Here is a 19781-nt window from a genome sequence, read left to right as displayed (position 1 = left end):
TATATTTCTCCCCCTGGGAAAAAGGTTCTGACTGTCTACCCTATCTACACCTCTAGTAATTTTATCTACTTCTGCCAGGTCTCCCGGCAACCTCCGACGTTCCTGAGAATTTGTGGTTGATGTTTATTAGAATATCACGGGAGACTGAGTATAGATGGACAATGAAAGAGAGATGGGCAATGAACGAAAAGCAGGAATATCAGTGAGTAAATAAGTCATGTGTAGGAAGGAACTGTAGATGCTGGTTTACACCAAAATGCTGGAGGAACTCAGCGGGACAGTCAGCATCTCCGGATAGAAGGAATGGGTGGCATTTCGGGTCTGAGAGTCTCTTCTTTGGACTGAGAGTCAGGGGAAAGGGAGGCACAGAGATATGGAAGGGAAAGAAGCTCAGCGAAAATGTAAATGGCTCGATTGTAATCATGCATTGTCTTTCTGCTGACTGGTTAGCGTGCAACAAAATCTAAGAATGGATCATTGTTAGCGAGGAGAAGTTGACAACGAAGCATACAGAGATAAAATGTAATCAGGAGGATGGTCAGACTGGCCGGGGAACTAGTATGGGGGAGGGATGGAGAGAGAGGGAAAGCAAGGGTTACTTGAAGTGAGAGGTCAATATTCATACCGCTGGGGTGTAAGACAATAGTCAATAGGTACATTTGGCCCTTCGAGCCAGCACCGCCATTCAATGTGATCATGGCTGATCATCCCCAATCAGTACCCCGTTCCTGCCTTCTCCCCATATCCCCTGACTCCGCTATTTTTAAGAGCCCTATCTAGCTCTCTCTTGAAAGCATCCAGAGAACCTGCCTCCACCGCCCTCTGAGGCAGAGAATTCCACAGACTCACCACTCTCTGTGAGAAAAAGTGTTTCCTCGTCTCCGTTCTATATGGCTTACCCCTTATTCTTAAACTGTGTGTGGCCCCTGGTTCTGGACTCCCCTAACATCGGGGACATGTTTCCTGCCTCTAGTGTGTCCAAGCCCTTAACGATCTTATAATAAGGTTATAAGTAAAAAAGTCATGACTGCCTGTAAGGTTTAGTGCATTCACTCTCGATGTTTGATAGATATTCAGGGATCTGGTGCATGTTGATGTGTGTAACTGTGTACAGACAGAGGCTGTTGGATTTGGAGGCTGGGAAGTGTGTCTCCCATAGATTTGGGGAAATATGCAGGGTGGAAAATAACTAGAGTGTTTTCTCATGTTACTGGATGTTTCCCCACTGGGAAACAAATGAAGGTGTTATTCCTAGGCACAGGACACCTGTTCCCTGTCAGCTGCTCCACGCACCCGTACACCGCTGGGATATGAGGAGGAATGCCTGCCCCTCCCTGGTAACATCAGCACCAGCGGATTGTAGGACTCTGCCCACCTTGACAGCAGGTGGCGGCTTCACCTGCCTGAGACGCTGGCTCCTGGGAACGCCTCTCCAGTAGGGGGGGGCTAGTGACGGAGTTTGCCTCAGATTCTGTCTGCATGAATAAGCTTTCATCACTGGGTAAAGATGAGTCTAGCAATATGTTACATATAGTCAATCAGAGAGTGATACAGTGTGGAAACAGGCCCTTCAGCCCATCTTGCCCACACCGGCCAACAATGTCCCAGCTACACTAGTCCCACCTACACGCCTTTAGTCCTTATCCCTCCAAACCTGTCCTATTGTATTGTATTCAAATTTATTGTCATTGTCTCAGTTAGAGACAACAAAATGAATTTCCCTTACAGGCAGTATCATAAAAATAAAAATAAATAAATAATAATAAATAATAAAACATATTAAAAATAAAATAGAATTTAAAAAAAAGCACAAACACTGAAAGTCCACGACACAACATAACACAGTGGCACCAAGGTACCTGTCTGATGTTGAGATAGTCCCAGCCTCAACTACCTCCTCTGGCAGCTTGTTCCATACACCCACCACCCTTTGTGTGAAAAGGTTACCCCTCAGATTCTTATTGCAACTTTTCCCCCTTCACCTTAAACCTATGTCCTCTGGTCCCCAATTCCATTACTCTAGGCAAGAGACTCTTTGCATCTACCCGATCTATTCCTCTCATGATTTTGTATACCTCTATTAGATCACTCCTCATCCTCCAGCGCTCCAAGGAATAGAGACCCAGCCTACTTAACCTCTCCCTATAGCTCACACCCTCCAGTCCTGGCAACATCCTCTTCTCAGTCAATAGTCAATGATGCGTTATATATCACAATTATTTAAACAAATCTCCACTCTTTCACCTCTCACCAAAAGTGCGTCGGTACTTTTCTGGAAACCTCTCATTATAATTGTACCCGTGGAAATTTAAATAATAGCTGCCCAGAACATAAAAGCAGAATGAAAATGCATAAAACAAAATGCGCAGGTCACAAACAGAAGCAGAAACAAGTGTTTTAAATGTACTGAACCACGTGACAAAACATTTCCACAGCTAAATGACACATCTAAGGAAAGCAAACTATGAAATGATTCCTTACGGCATCAATTGTAATGAGTATGTTCATCGTGGTATGTGTCTGTATCACATTGGCTTTGCACCGTGTCAATTTCACTCAGACAGCGCTCCCCCCGCTTGCCCTGTCCCCCGCCTGCATAACTGGCTGGTGAAGCGATGTGTGTGTGTGTGTGTGTGTGTGTGTGTGTGTGTGTGTGTGTGTGTGTGTGTGTGTGTGTGTGACTATGGCTGACTATGGGTGCTGTCTGTACGGAGTTTGTATGTTCTCTCTGTGTGATCACGTGGGTTTTCTCCGGGTGCTCCGGTTTCCTCCCACACTCCAAAGACGTACAGTTTTGTAGGTTAATTGGCTTCTGTAAAATTGCAAATTGTCATCAGTGTGTAGGATAGTGCTAGTGTGCGGGGTGATCACTGGTCGGTGCGCACTTGGTGGACCGAAGGGACTGTTTCCATGCTGTATCTCAAAAGTAAAGTTCACAGGATCGGAAAGGTTTAGAGGGATTTGGGCCAAACGCAGGCAGGTGGGAAAGGGGTAGATGGGCTTGTTGGTCGGCATGGGCAAATAGGGCCGAAGGGCCTGTTTCCACGCTGTGAACTCACAACATCAATATGCTGTATCAAGGAAACTGCAACATTAGGATGAGATCAAAAGCCGCAGATGCTGGAAATCCAAATTAAAAGCAGAAAATGTTGAATATACTCAGCGGGACCAGCAGCATTGGTGGAGGGAGGATCAGAGTTACTGTTGAAGGTTAATGTCCCGATTTAGATCATTTGAGGGTAAGGGTCTAGAAGGAAGGGAAGAGTTTGATCATGAATTCTGGTGATTGGAGAAACAATCTACAGTCCGGAGCGAGGGCAAAGGGCACGAGGGGAACGGCATCATCCATGTCACGTTGGTTCAGAATTCCAATATGGCGGACAGAACTGTGGTCACTGTGACCAACTACTTAGGTTAGTTTAGTTTAGAGATTCAGAGCAGAAACAGGCCCTTGGGCCCACTGAGTCCACCTTGACCAGTGCTCACCTCGTACACTAGCACCACCCTACACACTAGGGACAATTAACAATTGTTACTGGAGCTAATTAACCAACAAACCTGCACGTATTTGGGAGGAAACCGCAGCACCCAGAGAAAACCCACGCGGTCACGGGGAGAACGTGCAAACTCTGTACAGACAGCACCTGCATTCAGAATTGGACCGGGTCGTCTGGCTCTACGAGGCAGCAACTGAGCCGCTGAGCCACCGTGTCTGAATGGAAGAAAAATATTCCAAACCTTGCAATCGCTGGAAATCTGCAATAAATGCAGAAATTGTTGTAAAAGAACCCAACAGAATATTCCACCCGGTGGAAAAAGAGAAATGGATCAGGTTTCAAGTCTGTCCACAGCTGCTGCCAGTCCTGCTGAGTCTTTCAGCATTTTGTGTTCTGGAAGGAAGTCCAGTGCTTCTTGAAGCACTGCGGAGGGTGGCAACAGATAAAGTGGAACCGGCAGCCACGGACACCGAGAAAGAATAGTTCACAAAGTGCTGAGTATAGAAGATGGAATTTCAACAAAATAGAGAGAATACAGAGATTTACTAGAATGAGTCTGAAGAAGGGTTTCGGCCCGAAACGTTGCCTATTTCCTTCGCTCCATAGATGCTGCTGCACCCGCTGAGTTTCTCCAGCATTTTTGTGTACCTTTACTAGAATGTTGCCTGGGTTTCAGCACCTAAGTTACAGAGAAAGGTTGAACAAGATAGGTCTTTATTCTTTGGAGTGCAGAAAGATAAGGGGGACTTTAAAATTATGAGAGGGATAGACAGAGTTTACGTGGATAAGCTTTTCCCATTGAGAGTAGGGAAGATTCAAACAAGAGGACATGATTTGAAAATTAAGGAACAGAAGTTTAGGGGTAACATAGAAACATAGAAACATAGAAATTAGGTGCAGGAGTAGGCCATTCGGCCCTTCGAGCCTGCACCTCCATTCAATATGATCATGGCTGATCATCCAACTCAGTATCCCGTACCTGCCTTCTCTCCATACCCTCTGATCCCCTTAGCCACAAGGGCCACATCTAACTCCCTCTTAAATATAGCCAATGAACTGGCCTCGACTACCCTCTGTGGCAGGGAGTTCCAGAGATTCACCACTCTCTGTGTAACATGAGGGGGAACTTCTTTACTCAGAGAGTGGTAGCTGTGTGGAATGAGCTTCCGGTGGAAGTGGTGGAGGCAGGTTCGATTTTATCATTTAAAAATAAATTGGAAAGGTATATGGACGGGAAAGGAATGGAGGGTTATGGTCTGAGTGCAGGTAGATGGAACTAGGTGAGAGTAAGTGTTCGGCACGGACTAGAAGGGCCGAGATGGCCTGTTTCCGTGCTGTAATTGTTATATGGTTATATGTTGCAGTTGTATAAGACGTTGGTGAGGTTGCATTTAGAGTATCTTTGTCCATTTCTGGGAAAGATGTTGTCAAGCTGGAAAGGGTACTGAGAAGATTTCCGAGGTTGTTGCCAGGACTAGAGGGTCGGAGCTACAGGCAGAGGTTGCATTGGCTGGGACTCTATTCCTTGGAGCGCAGGAGGATGAGGGGTGATATTATAGAGGTGTATAAGATCATGAGAGGAACAGATCGGGTAGATGAGGATATTATATAAGATCATGAGAGGAACAGATCGGGTAGATGCACAGAGTCTCTTGCCCAGGGTAGGTGAATCGAGGACCAGAGGGCCTACATTCAAGGTGAAGGGGAAAAGATTTAATAGGAATCTGAGGGGTAACTTTTTCACACAAAGGGTGGTTGGTGGGTGTATGGAACAAGCTGCCAGAGGAGGTAGTTGAGGCTGGGACTATCCCATCGTTTAAGAAACAGTTAGACTGGTACATGAATAGGACAGGTTTGGAGGGATATGGACCAAGCGCGGGCAGGTGGGACTAGTGCAGCATGTTGGCCGGTGTTGGCAGGTTGGGCCGTAGGGCCTGTTTCCACACTGTATCACTCAATGGCTCTATAACTCAGCTGGTCAGACAGCATCTCTGGAGAACACGGATAGGTGATGTTTCGGATCGGGACTCTTCTTCAGAAGCCTGATTGTAAAACTCTTGGTAAAAGACACACTTTAGACAAATAAAACATTTTGACAGCTAAAAAGTTTCATTGTGCTGGGCAGTGCGAGACCTGTAGTACAGCCTTCGATAGCAGGAAAACAGGAGTGCAAATAAGTCAAAGGTTGTTTGCTAGACAAGGGAATATCGTTCTTTTCCTAACATCTCCTCAAAATAAACTGTCCATTTTGGATTAACAAAAAACCCCAAAGTAGGCAGGATTTCAGCGTCATGAAGTCAGGCAGCATCAGTGGAGCGAAATCGACAAAGTTTCGGGTTGGGGCCCTTCTTCAGATACTTCCTGACCATCCAGCACTGTTTAGTTTTTGCCCATTATTCTGGCATCTGAAATCTCTTGTGCTTCTGTCTCTGGAACTCTCTGCCACAGAAGGTAGTTGAGGCCCATTCATTGGCTATATTTAAGAGGGAGTTAGATCTGGCCCTTGTGGCTAAAGGGATCAGAGGGTATGGAGAGAAGGCAGGTACAGGATACTGAGTTGGATGATCAGCCATGATCATATTGAATGGCAGTGCAGGCTCGAAGGGCCGAATGGCCTACTCCTGCACCTATTTTCTATGCTTCTATGTTTCACAGATTCACTTCTGCGGTTTTACCAAACCAAAAGAGAATGTCAAAGATTCTCAAGCTTACAGCTAAAAACCTTTTGTGATGCTAAAAGTTGGGTGATGGAGTTTAAATGAAGATAGATGTATACTACAGTACATGAAAAGCTTTCCATTGTGAGAACAGGGTGGGGCTGAAGGCCTGGATATAAAGTGTGTTGGGGGGGACTAATCCTGCTTCCTGCTTCTTGTTACCAAGAATCTGTATCCAAGTCAAAGACAGACACAAAATGCTGGAGTAACTCAACGGGACCGGCAGCATCTCTGGAGAGAAGCAATGGGTGACATTTCGGGTCGAGACCCTTCTTCAGACCAAGCCAACGTCACCAGAGCAACTGGAATGTGATGGTTATTTTAAAACAAAGTGCCCATTAAGAATCAGAATCACGCTTTATTCGCCAAGTATGTTTTGTAACATACGAGGAATTTCATTGGCCAGGTCAGTCATACAATTAAAAGCAGCAGATCACTCAAGAGCACATTTGAACAAGAACATCCACCACAGTGACTCCTCCACATTCCTCACTGTGATGGAAGGCGAAATAAAGTTCAAGTCCTTCCTTTTGTTCTTCCTCGGTCATGGGCCTCGAGCCCTCCGTTGACGGGACCGTCTTGACTCCCGTAGCCGGCGGCGTTCGGGCCCTCCACATCGAGGCGCTCAGCTCCTGCATCGGGGGGTTGTCAGTTCCCCCGCGCTGGCAATCGAACCTCGCGTAGGGGCTGGTTGAACCTTCCGCAGCGTTGGAGCTCCCGACTTGCCTCTCTCGAGACGGTGAGCCCTAGATGGTAAATCCGCAGTGGGAGTGATCCCAGGCAAGGGATCCGCTCCGATGTTAAGTCCGCACCCGGCGGTGGGGCTCACGGCAGTCCGAGGAGGCTCCCAGCTCCATCGATGGTAGGCCGCAGAGCCCGGAGAATGTGATCCGAAAATTGATCACATCTCCGGGAAGGTAGGAGCTTGAAAAAAGTTTCCCCCGATCCCCCCCCCCCCCCACATAAAACATACCGAAGAACATTAAAAACAATCTTATAATGCATTAAAAAATAACAAAAAGAAAGAAAAAACGAACAGACTGCCGGCAGGGCTGCCATTTCCCCAGCGCCCCTAGTGGTCTATTCCTGCTGAAATGATTTAATCCTTAACAAATGCAAATTTAGTGATGTCAAGCACAAATATTTACATTTAAGGAGTGAGCTCTGTCTTTAGTCACTATGGTTGTAAGATATTGACACTTTGTAACAAAGGTTAAAGAAACTCAGTGGCTTAATGTGGAATTATATTGCACTATTGAATTAGGACCCACCTGAAAATATTTGTGGAACTTTGTGCACAGCTCATTTAGTTGACATACTTCCAATGTGTGGGTGAGGTTAACAGAACAAAAGACGTGCAATGTTTTTTTATGAGGATGTTGCCAGGACTCGAGGGCCTGAGCTCTAGGGAGATGGCTGAGGGGTGATCTTATAGAGGTGTATAAAATCGTGAAGGGGATCGGGGTAGATGCAGAGTCTTTCATCCAGAGTAGGGGATTCAAGAACCAGAGGACATAGGTTTAAGGTGAGAGAGGAAAGATTTAATAGGAATCTGAGGGGCAACTTTTTCACACAGAGGGAGGTGGGTGTATGGAACCAGCTGCCAGAGGAGGTAGTTGAGGCAGGGACTATAACAGCATTTAAAAGGACATTTGGACAGGAACATGGATAGGTGAGGTTTAGAGGGATGTGGACAAAACGCAGGTAGGTGTTAACATAGATACATATAAAATAGGTGCAGGAGTAGGCCATTCAGCCCTTCCAGCCAGCACCGCCATTCAATATGATCATGGCTGATCATCCACAATCTCTGTTCCTGCCTTTCCCCCCTATCCCTTGATTCCGTTAGCTCTGAGAGCTAAATCTAACTCTCTCTTGAAAACATCCAGTGAATTGGCCTCCACCGCCTTCTGTGCCAGAGAATTCCACAGATTCACAACTCTCCGGGTGAAAAGTTTTTCCCCCTCATCTCAGTGTTAAATAGCCTCCCCCTCATTCTTAAACTGGACTCCCCCAACATCGGGAAAAGATGTCCTGCATCTAGCCCATCCAATCCTTTAAGAATGTTATATATATCTATAAGATCCCTTCTCATCCTTCGAAATTCCAGTGAATACAAGCCCAGTCGTCCCATTCTTTCATGTAGATGGGACGTCTTGATGTGCATGGGCAAGTTGGGCTGAAGGGCCTGTTTCCGTGCTGTGTGACTCTAATGTTATAGGAATGGCCAGACCTCGTGACACCAATCTTATGCATCCGTACAATCTAGCAATATGTTGCCTTTTGATGTAAAATCAAATGTAAATTACATGTAAAATGATGTAAGATGATACGTCTGAAGAATATAATCCAACGATTCCATTCTGCCATCATCACAAGGCTTCATTGAACCTGCAGAATAGTGAAAGGCTTGGGTAGAGTGGATGTGGAGAGGATGTTTCCACTAGTGGGAGAGTCTAGGACCAGAGGTCATAGACTCAGAATTAGAGGACGCTCTTTTAGATAGGAAATTAGTAGGAATTTCTTTAGTCAGCGGGTGGTGAATCTGTGGAATTCTTTGCCACAGAAGGCTGTGGAGGACAAGTCAGTGTATTTTTTTAAGGCAGAGATAGATAGATTCTTGATCAGTAAGGGTGTCAGAGGTTATGGGGAGAAGGCAGGAGAATGGGGTTGGGAGGGAGAGATAGATCAGCCATTATTGAATGGCGGAGTAGACTTGATGGGCCGAATGGCCTAATTCTACTCCTGTCATGATCTTTTGAACTTATTATCAGCACATGCTTGAATCCAATAATGTTTCATGTCTGCCGAGCTTCACAGCCGTGTACCTCTGGCTTCTTAAAAGTTGTCTCCACTACTTCAAGGAACAAAAAATGGCAGAAAGTGCTGGAGTAACTCAGCGGGTCAGGCAGCATCCCTGGAGAACGTGGAGAGGTGACGTTTTGTGTCGGGGCCCTTCTTCAGACTGATTGTAGGAGAGGGGGCGAGAAGAAAGGTGTAAGAGGAGGCGGCAGGATAAAGCATGGCAGGCAAGCAATGCTTTGTCCTGGTCCTCTATTCTGCCTCTCCCCCCTTGCAGCCTTCTTCTCTCCCCCCCCCTCTCCTACAATCAGTCTGCAATCGTCCTGAAACGTCACCTCTCCAGCTTCTCCAGAGATGCTGCCTGAGCCGCTGAGTTACTCCAGCACTTTGTGTCCTTTCGTGTATTAACCAGCATCTGCAGTTCCTTGTTTCTACAATGTTACAGTGATAATAACAGATTAAGATTACAGTGCTGCACTCAAACTGACACTTTTAATTATTAAGTGAGAAATCAGAAGTTCTACTTCTTTAAAGACACAAAAACACAGCCCATTTAGACAATAGACAATAGGTGCAGGAGTAGGCCATTCGGCCCTTTGAGCATGTAACTGTGATCATGGCTGATCATCCACAATCAGTACCCCGTTCCTGCCTTCTCCCCATATCCCCTGTCTCCGCTATCTTTAAGAGCCCGATGTAGCTCTCTGTTGAAAGCATCTAAAGAACCGGCCTCCACCACCCTCTGAGGCTCTATCTAACTCTCTTGAAAGCATCCAGAGAATTGGCCTCCACTGCCTTCTGATGCAGAGAATTCCACAGATTCACAACCCTGTGGGTGAAATTATTTTTCCTCATCTCCGTTCTAAATGGCCGACCCCTTATTCTTAAACTGGGACCCCTGGTTCTGGACTCCCCCAACATCGGGAACATGTTTCCTGCCTCTAGCGTGTCCAATCCCTTAATAATCTTATATGTTTCAACAAGATACCCTCTCATCCTTCTAAACTCCAGAGTGTACAAGCCCAGCTGCTCCATTCTCTCAGCATATGACAGTCCCGCCATCCCAGGAATTAAAACTGATCTAACAAATTGACTTCAAAGACAATGTTATTTATTAAATACACGTACATGATTCCCACGTGTGGACTTGTGAAGGTAATGAGCTGGAATCCAGGGCAGCATCTGTTGTTTTCACAGCTTCCTGAACCTTTATGTTTACCACACTGAGAGCAGAGCGTTGGATGAAACATCACGGCAGCAACTCAACGACTTAACCCTGTACGCCATCCGTTTGAGTGAAGTGTGAGAAAATAACAGGCAGAGCCAAAAAAATTCAAACTTGCGAGACAACGATACAAATTAGAGAAGAAAGTTCACTTTAACGACAATTGGCTAATTATCATCGGTAATTATATTAATTCAGAAATAGCCGTAACGTGAACATCGCAATCTTGGAAGTGGGAGGGAGAGAGAGGGGATGCAAGGGTGTTTAGATGTTAGAGAAATCAATATACATACCGCTTGGTTGTCAGCTGCTTGGGCTAGTTTGCACACCAGTATGAATATTGCTTTCTCGAACTTCAAATAACCCCTCCCTCTCCATCCCTCACCCACCCAAGTCATGCTGTCTTGCCGTCTTGTTTAGCCTCATTATCCATACTGATTTTCACTTAAGGGCCTGTCCCACTGTACGAGGTAATTCAACAGTTTTCCCGAGTTTTCCCCTGATTCGAACTCGGAGAATGCCCGTAGCGGGTCTGTAGGAGTTCGTGGATGTCCCGTAGCGGCTCGTACGAGTAAAAAGTAACCATTTTTTTCATCACGAGTATATTTTTACTCGTGGACATTTTTCGCAGGGATGTCTCTATGTGACATCCACGAACTCCTACGGACCCGCTACGGACATTCTCCGAGTTCGAATCAGGGGAAAGCTCGGGAGAACTCTTGAATTACCTCGTACAGTGGGACAGGCCCTTTAGGCCACAGCTAACAATGGCCTTATTCCTTTATCATCGTTACATTTTAACATATCTTTCAATCATTTGTTCTCCATCTCTCTATATCACCGTCTATATTTCTCGTTTCTCTTTCCCCTGACTCTTAGTCTGAAGGGTCCCAACCCAAAACGTCACCTATTCCTTTTCCTCAGTGATGATGTCTGACCCGCTGAGTTACTTCAGCTTTTTGTGTTTATCTTGGGGTTAAACTAGCATCTGCAGTTCCTTCCTACACAATACTGGAAGCGTATGCCTTGCAGCTTTTTTGTGTTTTACCTGCAAAACGCTACACATAGATTTTAGCGTGTAACTTACTTTCTATAATCAACTAGTGTGATAGACTAATTCAAAGTACTTTAATGTTATCGAACTGTATTCAGGAAACAGTAAAGTCAGGATCTTGATGGGGAATGTAGGTAGAGAAGCCATTTACATTTTGGAATGCAGAAACAAGGAACTGCAGATGCTGGTTAATACACAAATGGACAAACATTAAGAAACATATATGATTATTAAGGGTTTGGACACGCTAGATGCAGGAAACATGTTCCCTCGTACAGTGGGACAGGCCCTTAACACTCTCTGTGAAGTACCTTGGATGTTGTTTTCTGTTAACCTGCACCATGTACATACAAATGATGAAAAGTCTACGTTCACTACACATAGTACCATGGTGTTTTACGATATTTTCATTTACTGCAAGTGATACTATTTTGAACTCTTCAATGGAGGGTTTCCGATTTTGAATTGTGCAGTTGCCTCATCAAAGCTCAAAAAAGATGCTTCATGTTTATTTTGTTCTTCAGAGCTCTGTGCAGCAGCAGATGACTTGACCATTCATAGTGCCGAACAAGTACTGCTCAAACGGCTTTGGTGCGGTTTTTAGTTTAGTTTGGAGATACAGCGTGGAAACACCGAGCCGGCACCGACCAGCGATCCCTACACACTAACACTGCCCTGCACACACTAGGGACAATTTTGCGTTTACACCAAGGCAATTAGCCTACAAACCTGTACTTCCTGGAATGTGGGAGGAGACCGAAGATCTCGGAGAAAATCCATGCATGTCACGGGGACAACGTACAAACTCCGTACAGACAGCACCCGTAGTCGGGATCAAAGCCGGGTTGCTGGCGTTGTGAGGCAGCAACTCTACCGCTGTCCCACTGTGTCACCAATGTAATGTACAGGCCCAATTATGCTTTCATGTAAAACAAAATAGGCAATGTAGGACTATTAACTAGGTAGTAGGTTAAGGAGAGGTAATCTAGAATAATAACATATTTATGTTGTGGCTTTATATAGAACATAGAACAGTACTGCACAAGAATTGTGCAACCCGGTGGCACAGTGATACAATTGCTGCCTCACAGCGCCAGAGACCCGGGTTTGATCCTGACTAACGGTGCTGTCCGTATGGAGCTTGCATGTTCACCCTGTGACTGTGTGGCTTTTCTCCGGGTTTCCTCCCACATCCCAAAGATGTGCGGGGACGTTTGTAGGTTAATTGGCTTCAGTACATTGTCCCAAGTGTGTGGGATAGAATTAGTCTACGGGTGATTACTGGCCGGCACGGACTCGGTGGGCCGAAGGGCCTGTTTGCACTCTGTATCTCCAAAAACTAAAACTACAGGTGTTGGGAAGCTGCTCAACACCAAACTGCTGAGTTTGCAAGATCAAACCTATGGTGTAATATTTCACTTTGATGGTGCAATGTCAGATTTTCCAGGTTCTCTGAAACAAATCAATGTACCACAAAGAGAATAGAATCTTCTATAATCATCAGCATTCCTAAGTTCTCTTAAGTCTAAAAGGAGCAGGTCCTTCGGCCCTTCTGCCTGCTCCAAAACTGCTCCTGAGTAGCAACATTGAATTGTACAGCTCACTACAGGTGCACAAAGACTATTAAGACAGAGTTCAAGAGAGTTTTATTGTCATATGTGTCCCTGATAGGACAATGATACGACTAGCTGGGAAACCAGAGAACAAGAAAGGTGGTGTCCCAACCCGCTGGACAACAGCAGAGAGGTATTTGGAGAGGAATCATAGAAACAGGAGTGCAGGAGTAGGCCCTTCGAGCCAGCACCACCATTCAATATGATCTTGGCTGATCATCCACAAACAGTACCCCGTTCCTGCTTTCTCCCCATATCCCTTGATTCCCTTAGCCCGAAGAACTAAATCTAACTCTCTCTTGAAAACATCCAGTGAATTGGCCTGCACTGCCTTCTGTGGCGGAGAATTCCGCAGATTCACAACTCTCTGGGTGAAAAAGTTTTTCCTCATCTCAGTTCTAAATGGCCTCCCCCTTATTCTTAAACTGTGACCCCTGGTTCTGGACTCCCCCAACATCAGGAACATTTTTCCTGCACCTAGCCTGTCCAATCCCTTAAGAATTTTATATGTTTCTATAAGATTACCTCTCATCCTTCCAAGTTCCAGTGAATACAAGCCCAGTCGACCCATTCTTTCATCATGTGTCAGTCACCCATCCTGGTGAACCTACGCTGCACTCCCTCAATAGCAATAATGTCCTTCCTCAAATTAGGAGACCAAAACTGCACACAATACTCCAGGTGTGGTCTCACCAGGGCCCTGTACAACTGCAGTAGGACCTCCTTGCTCCTAATCTAGTCGGAAAGAACGGCTAAAACACCCTATGTTATCCCACGTTTACAGTCATAGAGTGATGCAGTGTGGAACCTCAGCCCAACTCACTCACACCGGCCAACAATGTCCCAGCTACACTAGTCCCACTTGCCTGCGCTTGGTCCATATCCCTCCAAACCTGTCCATGTACAGTACCTGTCTAATTGTTTCTTAAATGATGGGACAGTCCCAGCCTCAACTACACACTAGGGACAATTTGCAGAAGCCAATTTACTTATAAGCCCACAGGTCTTTGGGATGTGGGAGAAAACCGGAGAACCCGGAGTAAACCCACGCCGTTGCAGGGAGAACCTCCATCTTCAGTAGATCTTGAAGTTCCATGAGTTGCATTGTATTTCACCATCTTGTGTGGACTATTTAAATGCAGTTGCATTTATCAACCCATACCTGTAATATTAATTATGCATTATTGGAAACAATGCTTTACATAAACCACGGCAATATCATTAAAACATTGAGTTCTATCAAATTGTAGTTCTAAGCAATGGAAGAACAGGAACTGGAATACACCATTCTAGTCACTGGGCCAACAACGCTATTTAACAAGATCATGGCTGATTGTCCAACTCATTATCCGATACCCAGTTCAAAGATTTCTCTGATCGCCAGAAATCGATTGATTTCACATTTGGATGCAATCATTGATTGAGGTTTAAATATTTCTAGGTAGGGATTTCCAAAGAGTCCTCCCTTCCATTGACTCCATTTGCACCATGCCAGCAGCATAATCAAGGACCAGTCGCACCCTGGCCACTCCCTCTTCTCCCCTCTCCCATCGGGCAAAAGGTGCAGAAGTGTGAAAACGCACACCTCCAGATTCAGGGACAGTTTCTTCCCAGCTGTTATCAGGTAACTGAATCATCCCACCACAACTAGAGAGTGGTCCTGAACTACTATCTGCCTCATTGGTGACTCTCGGACTATTCCTTGATTGGACTTTGCTGGCTTTACCTTGCCCTAAACGTTATTCCCTTTATCATGTATCTATACACTGAAAATTGATTAGTTGTAATCATGTATAGTCTTTCCGCTGACTGGTTAGCACACAACAAAAGGTTTTTCACTGTACCTCGGTACACGTGACAATGAACTCAACTGATGATTCAGCAACGTTTGAGTGAAGAAATTTCTTCTCATCTCAGTCCTAAAGATAGAATGTAGAACAACACAGCACAGGAACTGGCCCTTCATAACTGGTTGCTGTATTTGCATGTTAGTTTTCAGTGACGTTTTACATGTCCTTTTAAAAATAATTTCTTTTTTTTAACTGAGTAAAGTCTTTGGGTGCTGCTGGTTCTATGCCAAGAAAGACATCAAGGTGAGCAGATAGATCAAGTTAGAGTCATTACACATCTACATTCTATCATTTTAGGTGCTTGCATTAAAAAAAATCAAGTTAATACAAAAGCCAACAGTGTCAATGAGAATCTTAATCGTTTTATGTAGGAAGGAACTGCAAATACTGGTTTAAACCGAAGATGCTGGACTCAAAATGCTGGAGTAATGGGGCTGTCCCACTGTACGAGGTAATTCAAGAGTTCTCCCAAGTTTCCCCTGATTCGAACTCGTAGAATTACGGTAATAGCTGCTCGTAGGTACTCGGGGCTCTCGTGGACATTTTTCACCATGTTGAAAAATCTTCACGAGCTTACCGCATTTCCCGAGTACCTGCCGTTAGCGTTACGAGCCGCTAAGAGACGTCCCGAGCTCCGACGTACCCGCTACGTACATTCTACAAGTTTGATTTTTTTTAAACTCGGGAGAGCTCTTGAATGACCTCGTACAGTGGGACAGGCCCTTAACTCAGCGGGACAGGCAGCATCTCTGGAGAGACGGAAAGGGTGACGTTTCGGGTCTGAAGAAGGGTCTCGACCCGAAACGTCACCCACTCCTTCTCTCCAAGAGATGCTGCCTGTCCCACTGAGTTACTCCAGCATTTTGTGTCTACTTTAATCGTTTCAGCTCCATTTAAGCACAGTTGTTATATTTCGATACAAAGGCAATTTTGTGAAAAATTTAATTACCTGGAATTTTTTTTTGTCGCTTCTAATTTCCCGTGGCATCTCCGTGGATAACATGTTCTCTGCATGGAGTAGACTCTCTGCTTGCTTGTAAGTCGATAATGTTTGGATACCAAATAACTTTGTACCGTTTGCATTCCAACATGGACACCAGAGACTGCTTGACATTGTTGTACCTTGTTTTAATAAGGTTTGCAAGATTGCTTGAGAAATCAGTTACCTTTGTCATATCATAACTAATACAAGTTTCTGCCTGTTTGTTGATGTTACAAGGATCTCTTTGTTGGCAAAGACTTTTCAATACAGAGTTAACAATACTGTGGTAATGTCTACTGGTAGAAATAACTGAAATATTCACCTACAAAAAGCAAAATGTGTGTGTGTGTGTGTGTAAGGTTTTATCTAAAAACACAATCTAGAATGTAAATCTTTAAATAACCTAATAAAAAATACAAAGGCTAACATAAAACAGATGTGCAATTTTTTGTAAAACCTAGAAAATAAGATTCACAAGTTGTATTAAAAATCATTGAAAGTTTTTTTTTTGTTGTTTTGGAAAATTATTAAGACTTTTCATGTGAAGCAGACCCAAGGCAGCCAACAGCAGTATCTGGTGAGTCCACTATTCAATGAAGGATTTTAAAAACAACTGCGACATTCAGTGCATAGCTTCTAGTCATCTTCCACACTGTCCTCCACACAGCTGTCTCTCCTCTTCCCACATCCTTCCGAGGACTTCCCCCATCCTCAAGTGCAAAATTCATTATGTCGTACTGATTCTGCTCAATTCTTGTCTAATGGCTGAAAAACAGGAAAGTGGGCCGTTAGTGGTTGAGCGAGGACAGAGTAGATTGCATTTAACATGGTCAAACCTCCGTCGATCGACACAAAATCCCAGAGTAACTCAGCGGGTTGGGCAGCGTCTCTGGAGAAAAGGAATAGGTGGTGTTTCATGTTGAGACCCTTCTTGCTGTAAGGGGGGGGGGGGGGGGGGGGGGGGGGGGGGGGGAAGCATAGGAGAAAGGAAGACCCGGCATAGAGGAACCACCGTGAGGGTGGGGTGGGTGGGGTTAGAACAAAGACCCGGGATGGACACAAAAAGCTGGAGTAACTCAGCGGGTCAGGCAGCATCTCTGGAGAAAAGGAATAAGTGATGTTTTGGGTTGAGACCCTTCTTCAGACTGAGAGTCAGGGGAGCGGGAAACGAGAGATATAGACGGTGATGTACAGAGATATAGAACAAATGGATGACAAATATGCAAAAAACATAATGATGATAAAGGAAACAGGAGGGGGACAGCCGTGAGGGGGGGAGAACAAAGCAGGACCTGCCATGTTATACTTGGTAACCTTGCGGGTTAAAACTGCGCCCTTTATGTGGATCTCTTGGCATACCTTGGGTTCATTCATTCATTAATTCATTCCTCAGTCTGAGAATCAGGGGAGAGGGAACCGAGAGATATGAAAATGTACACAGGACAAATGAATGAAAGATATGCAAAAGACCAAATCAAAGCCGGCGATGAGCAAGGAAAGTTGGAGCCCACAATGGTCCCTTGTTGGCTGTGGGGAAGGTGATAACAAGTGAAACTCAGCAGGATGACCGCGGAGAGTCCTCTGTGGTCACAAAAAGGTTGCCGGCATCATTTTGTTTGTAATATGTTCTGCAATGCTTATGTTGAACATATTGGACGTTGTCTTTTTTTGCTTGCACCTCACGTCACATAACCCTCTCCTGAATTGCAATGAAGTACTATTTGTGGCAAGGACAGGTTTGAAATTTGGCAAATAGAGGAGGTCTAGATTGAAGAAGGGTCCTGACCCGAAACGTCACCTATCCATGTTCTCCAGAGATGCTGCCTGACCCGCTGAGTTAAAGCCCTGTCCCACGGTACGAGTTCATTCCAAGAGCTCTCCTGATTCGAACTCGGAGATTTACGGTAATGGCCGCTCGTCGGTACTCGGGGCTCTCGTGGACATTTTTCAACAAGTTTCCCGTGCTTACCTGCCGTTAGTGAGTCTTCCCGAGTACCTGCCGTTAGCGTTACGAGCCGCTCAGAGACGTCCCCGAGCTCCGACGTACCCGCTACGTTCATTCTCCCTGCTTACCACGAGTTTGATTTTTTTTTAAACTCGGGAGAGCTCTTGGAATGAACTCGTACCGTGGGGCAGGGCTATTGCTCCAACACTCTGTGTCCAACTCTGTTTCACAAATGCTCCACTCAGGGGCACCAGCGAAACATCAGTGCACTTTGTTTGAAAACACGAGACTCATAATTTCAATTATGTAGAAATTGTGCAAGTTCAGACCAGGTGCAATGATCGGGATGTAACTTGCAAAGGCAATTAAACGCATTAAAAAACATACAATCAATGAAACCCATCCTCACTCGCATGCTTAAGTACAACTTTTTATCACAACCAAGAACAAATATAACGCTCACCATTTATAATCTCATCTTTCACTTTGTGCAACTCCCTTACAACCTCATCCAGTATTTCCTGTGGGTATAAGTTACAAAAATGAGAGATTACTTACACAAACGTTCCTTTCTGTACATTAAATAGACAGGATGAGAAAGCATGAAATAATATGTCTTTACTCTTACCATTAAAAATATAAATATTCTATAATAAACATTTAATGCAGCATAGCCTCTTTGCATGGATTGGACAGGTTTAGAGGGATCTGGGCCAAACGCGGGCAGGTGGGACTAGTGTGGATGGGACATGTTGGTCGGTGTGAGCAAGATGGGTCGAAGGGCCAACTTGCCCACACAGGCCAACATGTCCCACATGCCCAACATGCTCCTCTAGTCCCACCTGCCCGCGTCTGGTCCATATCCCTCCAAACCTGTCCTATCCATGTACCCAGTGGCGGACTGGCCAGGGTGTCAGCTTGCCCGAAGGCAAGTGGGCCCCTGATGAAGAGGGCTCCCTATATCAAGTGGGCCCCTGATGAAGTGGGGCCCCTTTGTCTCCTGGCAACCAATATTTTTAAAACCCAGTCCACCACTGCATGTACCTGTCGAACTTTATCTTAGTCCCTTCCTCAACTACCTCCTCTGGCAGCTTGTTCCATACATCCACCACCCTTTGTGTGAAAAAGTTACCCCTGACATTCCTATTAAATCTTTTCCCCTTCACCTTAAACCTATATAACCATATAACAATTACAGCACGGAAACAGGCCATCTCGACCCTTCTAGTCCATGCCGAACACGTATTCTCCCCTAGTCCCATATACCTGCGCTCAGACCATAACCTATGTCCTCTGGTCCTCGATTCCCCTACTCTGGGCAAGAGACTCTGTGCATCTACCCGATCTATTCCTCTCGTGATTTTATACACCTCTATAAGATCACTCCACATCCTCCTGGGGCAGTCCAGAACCAGGGGCCGCACTTCTAAAATATATAGGGGTAGGCCGTTTAAAACTGAGATGAGGAAAAACTTTTTACCCAGAGAGTTGTGAACTTGTGGAACTCTCTGCCACAGAAGGCAGTGGGGGCTAATTCATTTTGTACACCTGAGACCACCCCTCAACCTCCTGCGCTCCAAGGAATAGAATCCCAGCCTACTCAACCTCTCCCTGTAGCTCACACCCACTAGTCCCGGCAACACCCTCGTAAATCTTCTCTGTACCCTAATGTATGACTGTATGACTACTCTGTGAGTGGTGCGTCACCTACCTGCTTCAATCGATCAAAGTCTAAGGCATCGTTGGCCAAGTCATTGGAGGTGCTGCTCCCGGGCTTCAGTCTGTGGGCAGTGGGTAAAGTCAATCACAGGCCTGAAGTGCGGATTTCTGTACAAATTAATGTTTCAATGATGCAAAACTGCGCAGCCGCAAGAACTGGGACAGCATTCCCACCAAAAGCCAAGGCCGTTTTACCAACGAGTCATTCCTGCAACTCGTATTTGCATTTCAAAACATTGTGCTGACAGTGGTCTGATGTCCTCTACATATAAATACTCTTATACACCTGCGGGGAACCAGGACGTGAGGAATAATGTGTCGGAAGGAACTGCAGATGCTGGCTTAAACCGAAGATAGACACAAAAATCTGGAGTAAC

At 45.3% G+C, this 19781-nt stretch overlaps 1 protein-coding gene across 4 annotated transcripts in view; it reads right to left on the bottom strand.

Annotated features, from left to right (window-relative positions):
- Window positions 1–15865: 15865 nt before the first annotated feature.
- The window catches only part of evl (Enah/Vasp-like), a 201585-nt gene continuing 197669 nt past the window's right edge, over window positions 15866–19781 (bottom strand). For all 4 annotated transcript variants that reach the window (XM_033026500.1, XM_033026502.1, XM_033026501.1 and 1 more), the window contains 3 exons: window positions 19397–19466; window positions 18149–18206; window positions 15866–16505 (listed from right to left, as the gene is read on the bottom strand). In XM_033026500.1, coding sequence (XP_032882391.1) covers window positions 16468–16505; window positions 18149–18206; window positions 19397–19466 — 166 coding nt within the window. In that variant the 3' untranslated portion in view covers window positions 15866–16467. The remainder of the gene's footprint in view (window positions 16506–18148; window positions 18207–19396; window positions 19467–19781) is intronic.

Source organism: Amblyraja radiata, chromosome 9 (assembly GCF_010909765.2).
Source record: "Amblyraja radiata isolate CabotCenter1 chromosome 9, sAmbRad1.1.pri, whole genome shotgun sequence".
NCBI lineage: Eukaryota > Metazoa > Chordata > Chondrichthyes > Rajiformes > Rajidae > Amblyraja > Amblyraja radiata.
This window is presented reverse-complemented; position numbering and strand designations above follow the sequence as displayed.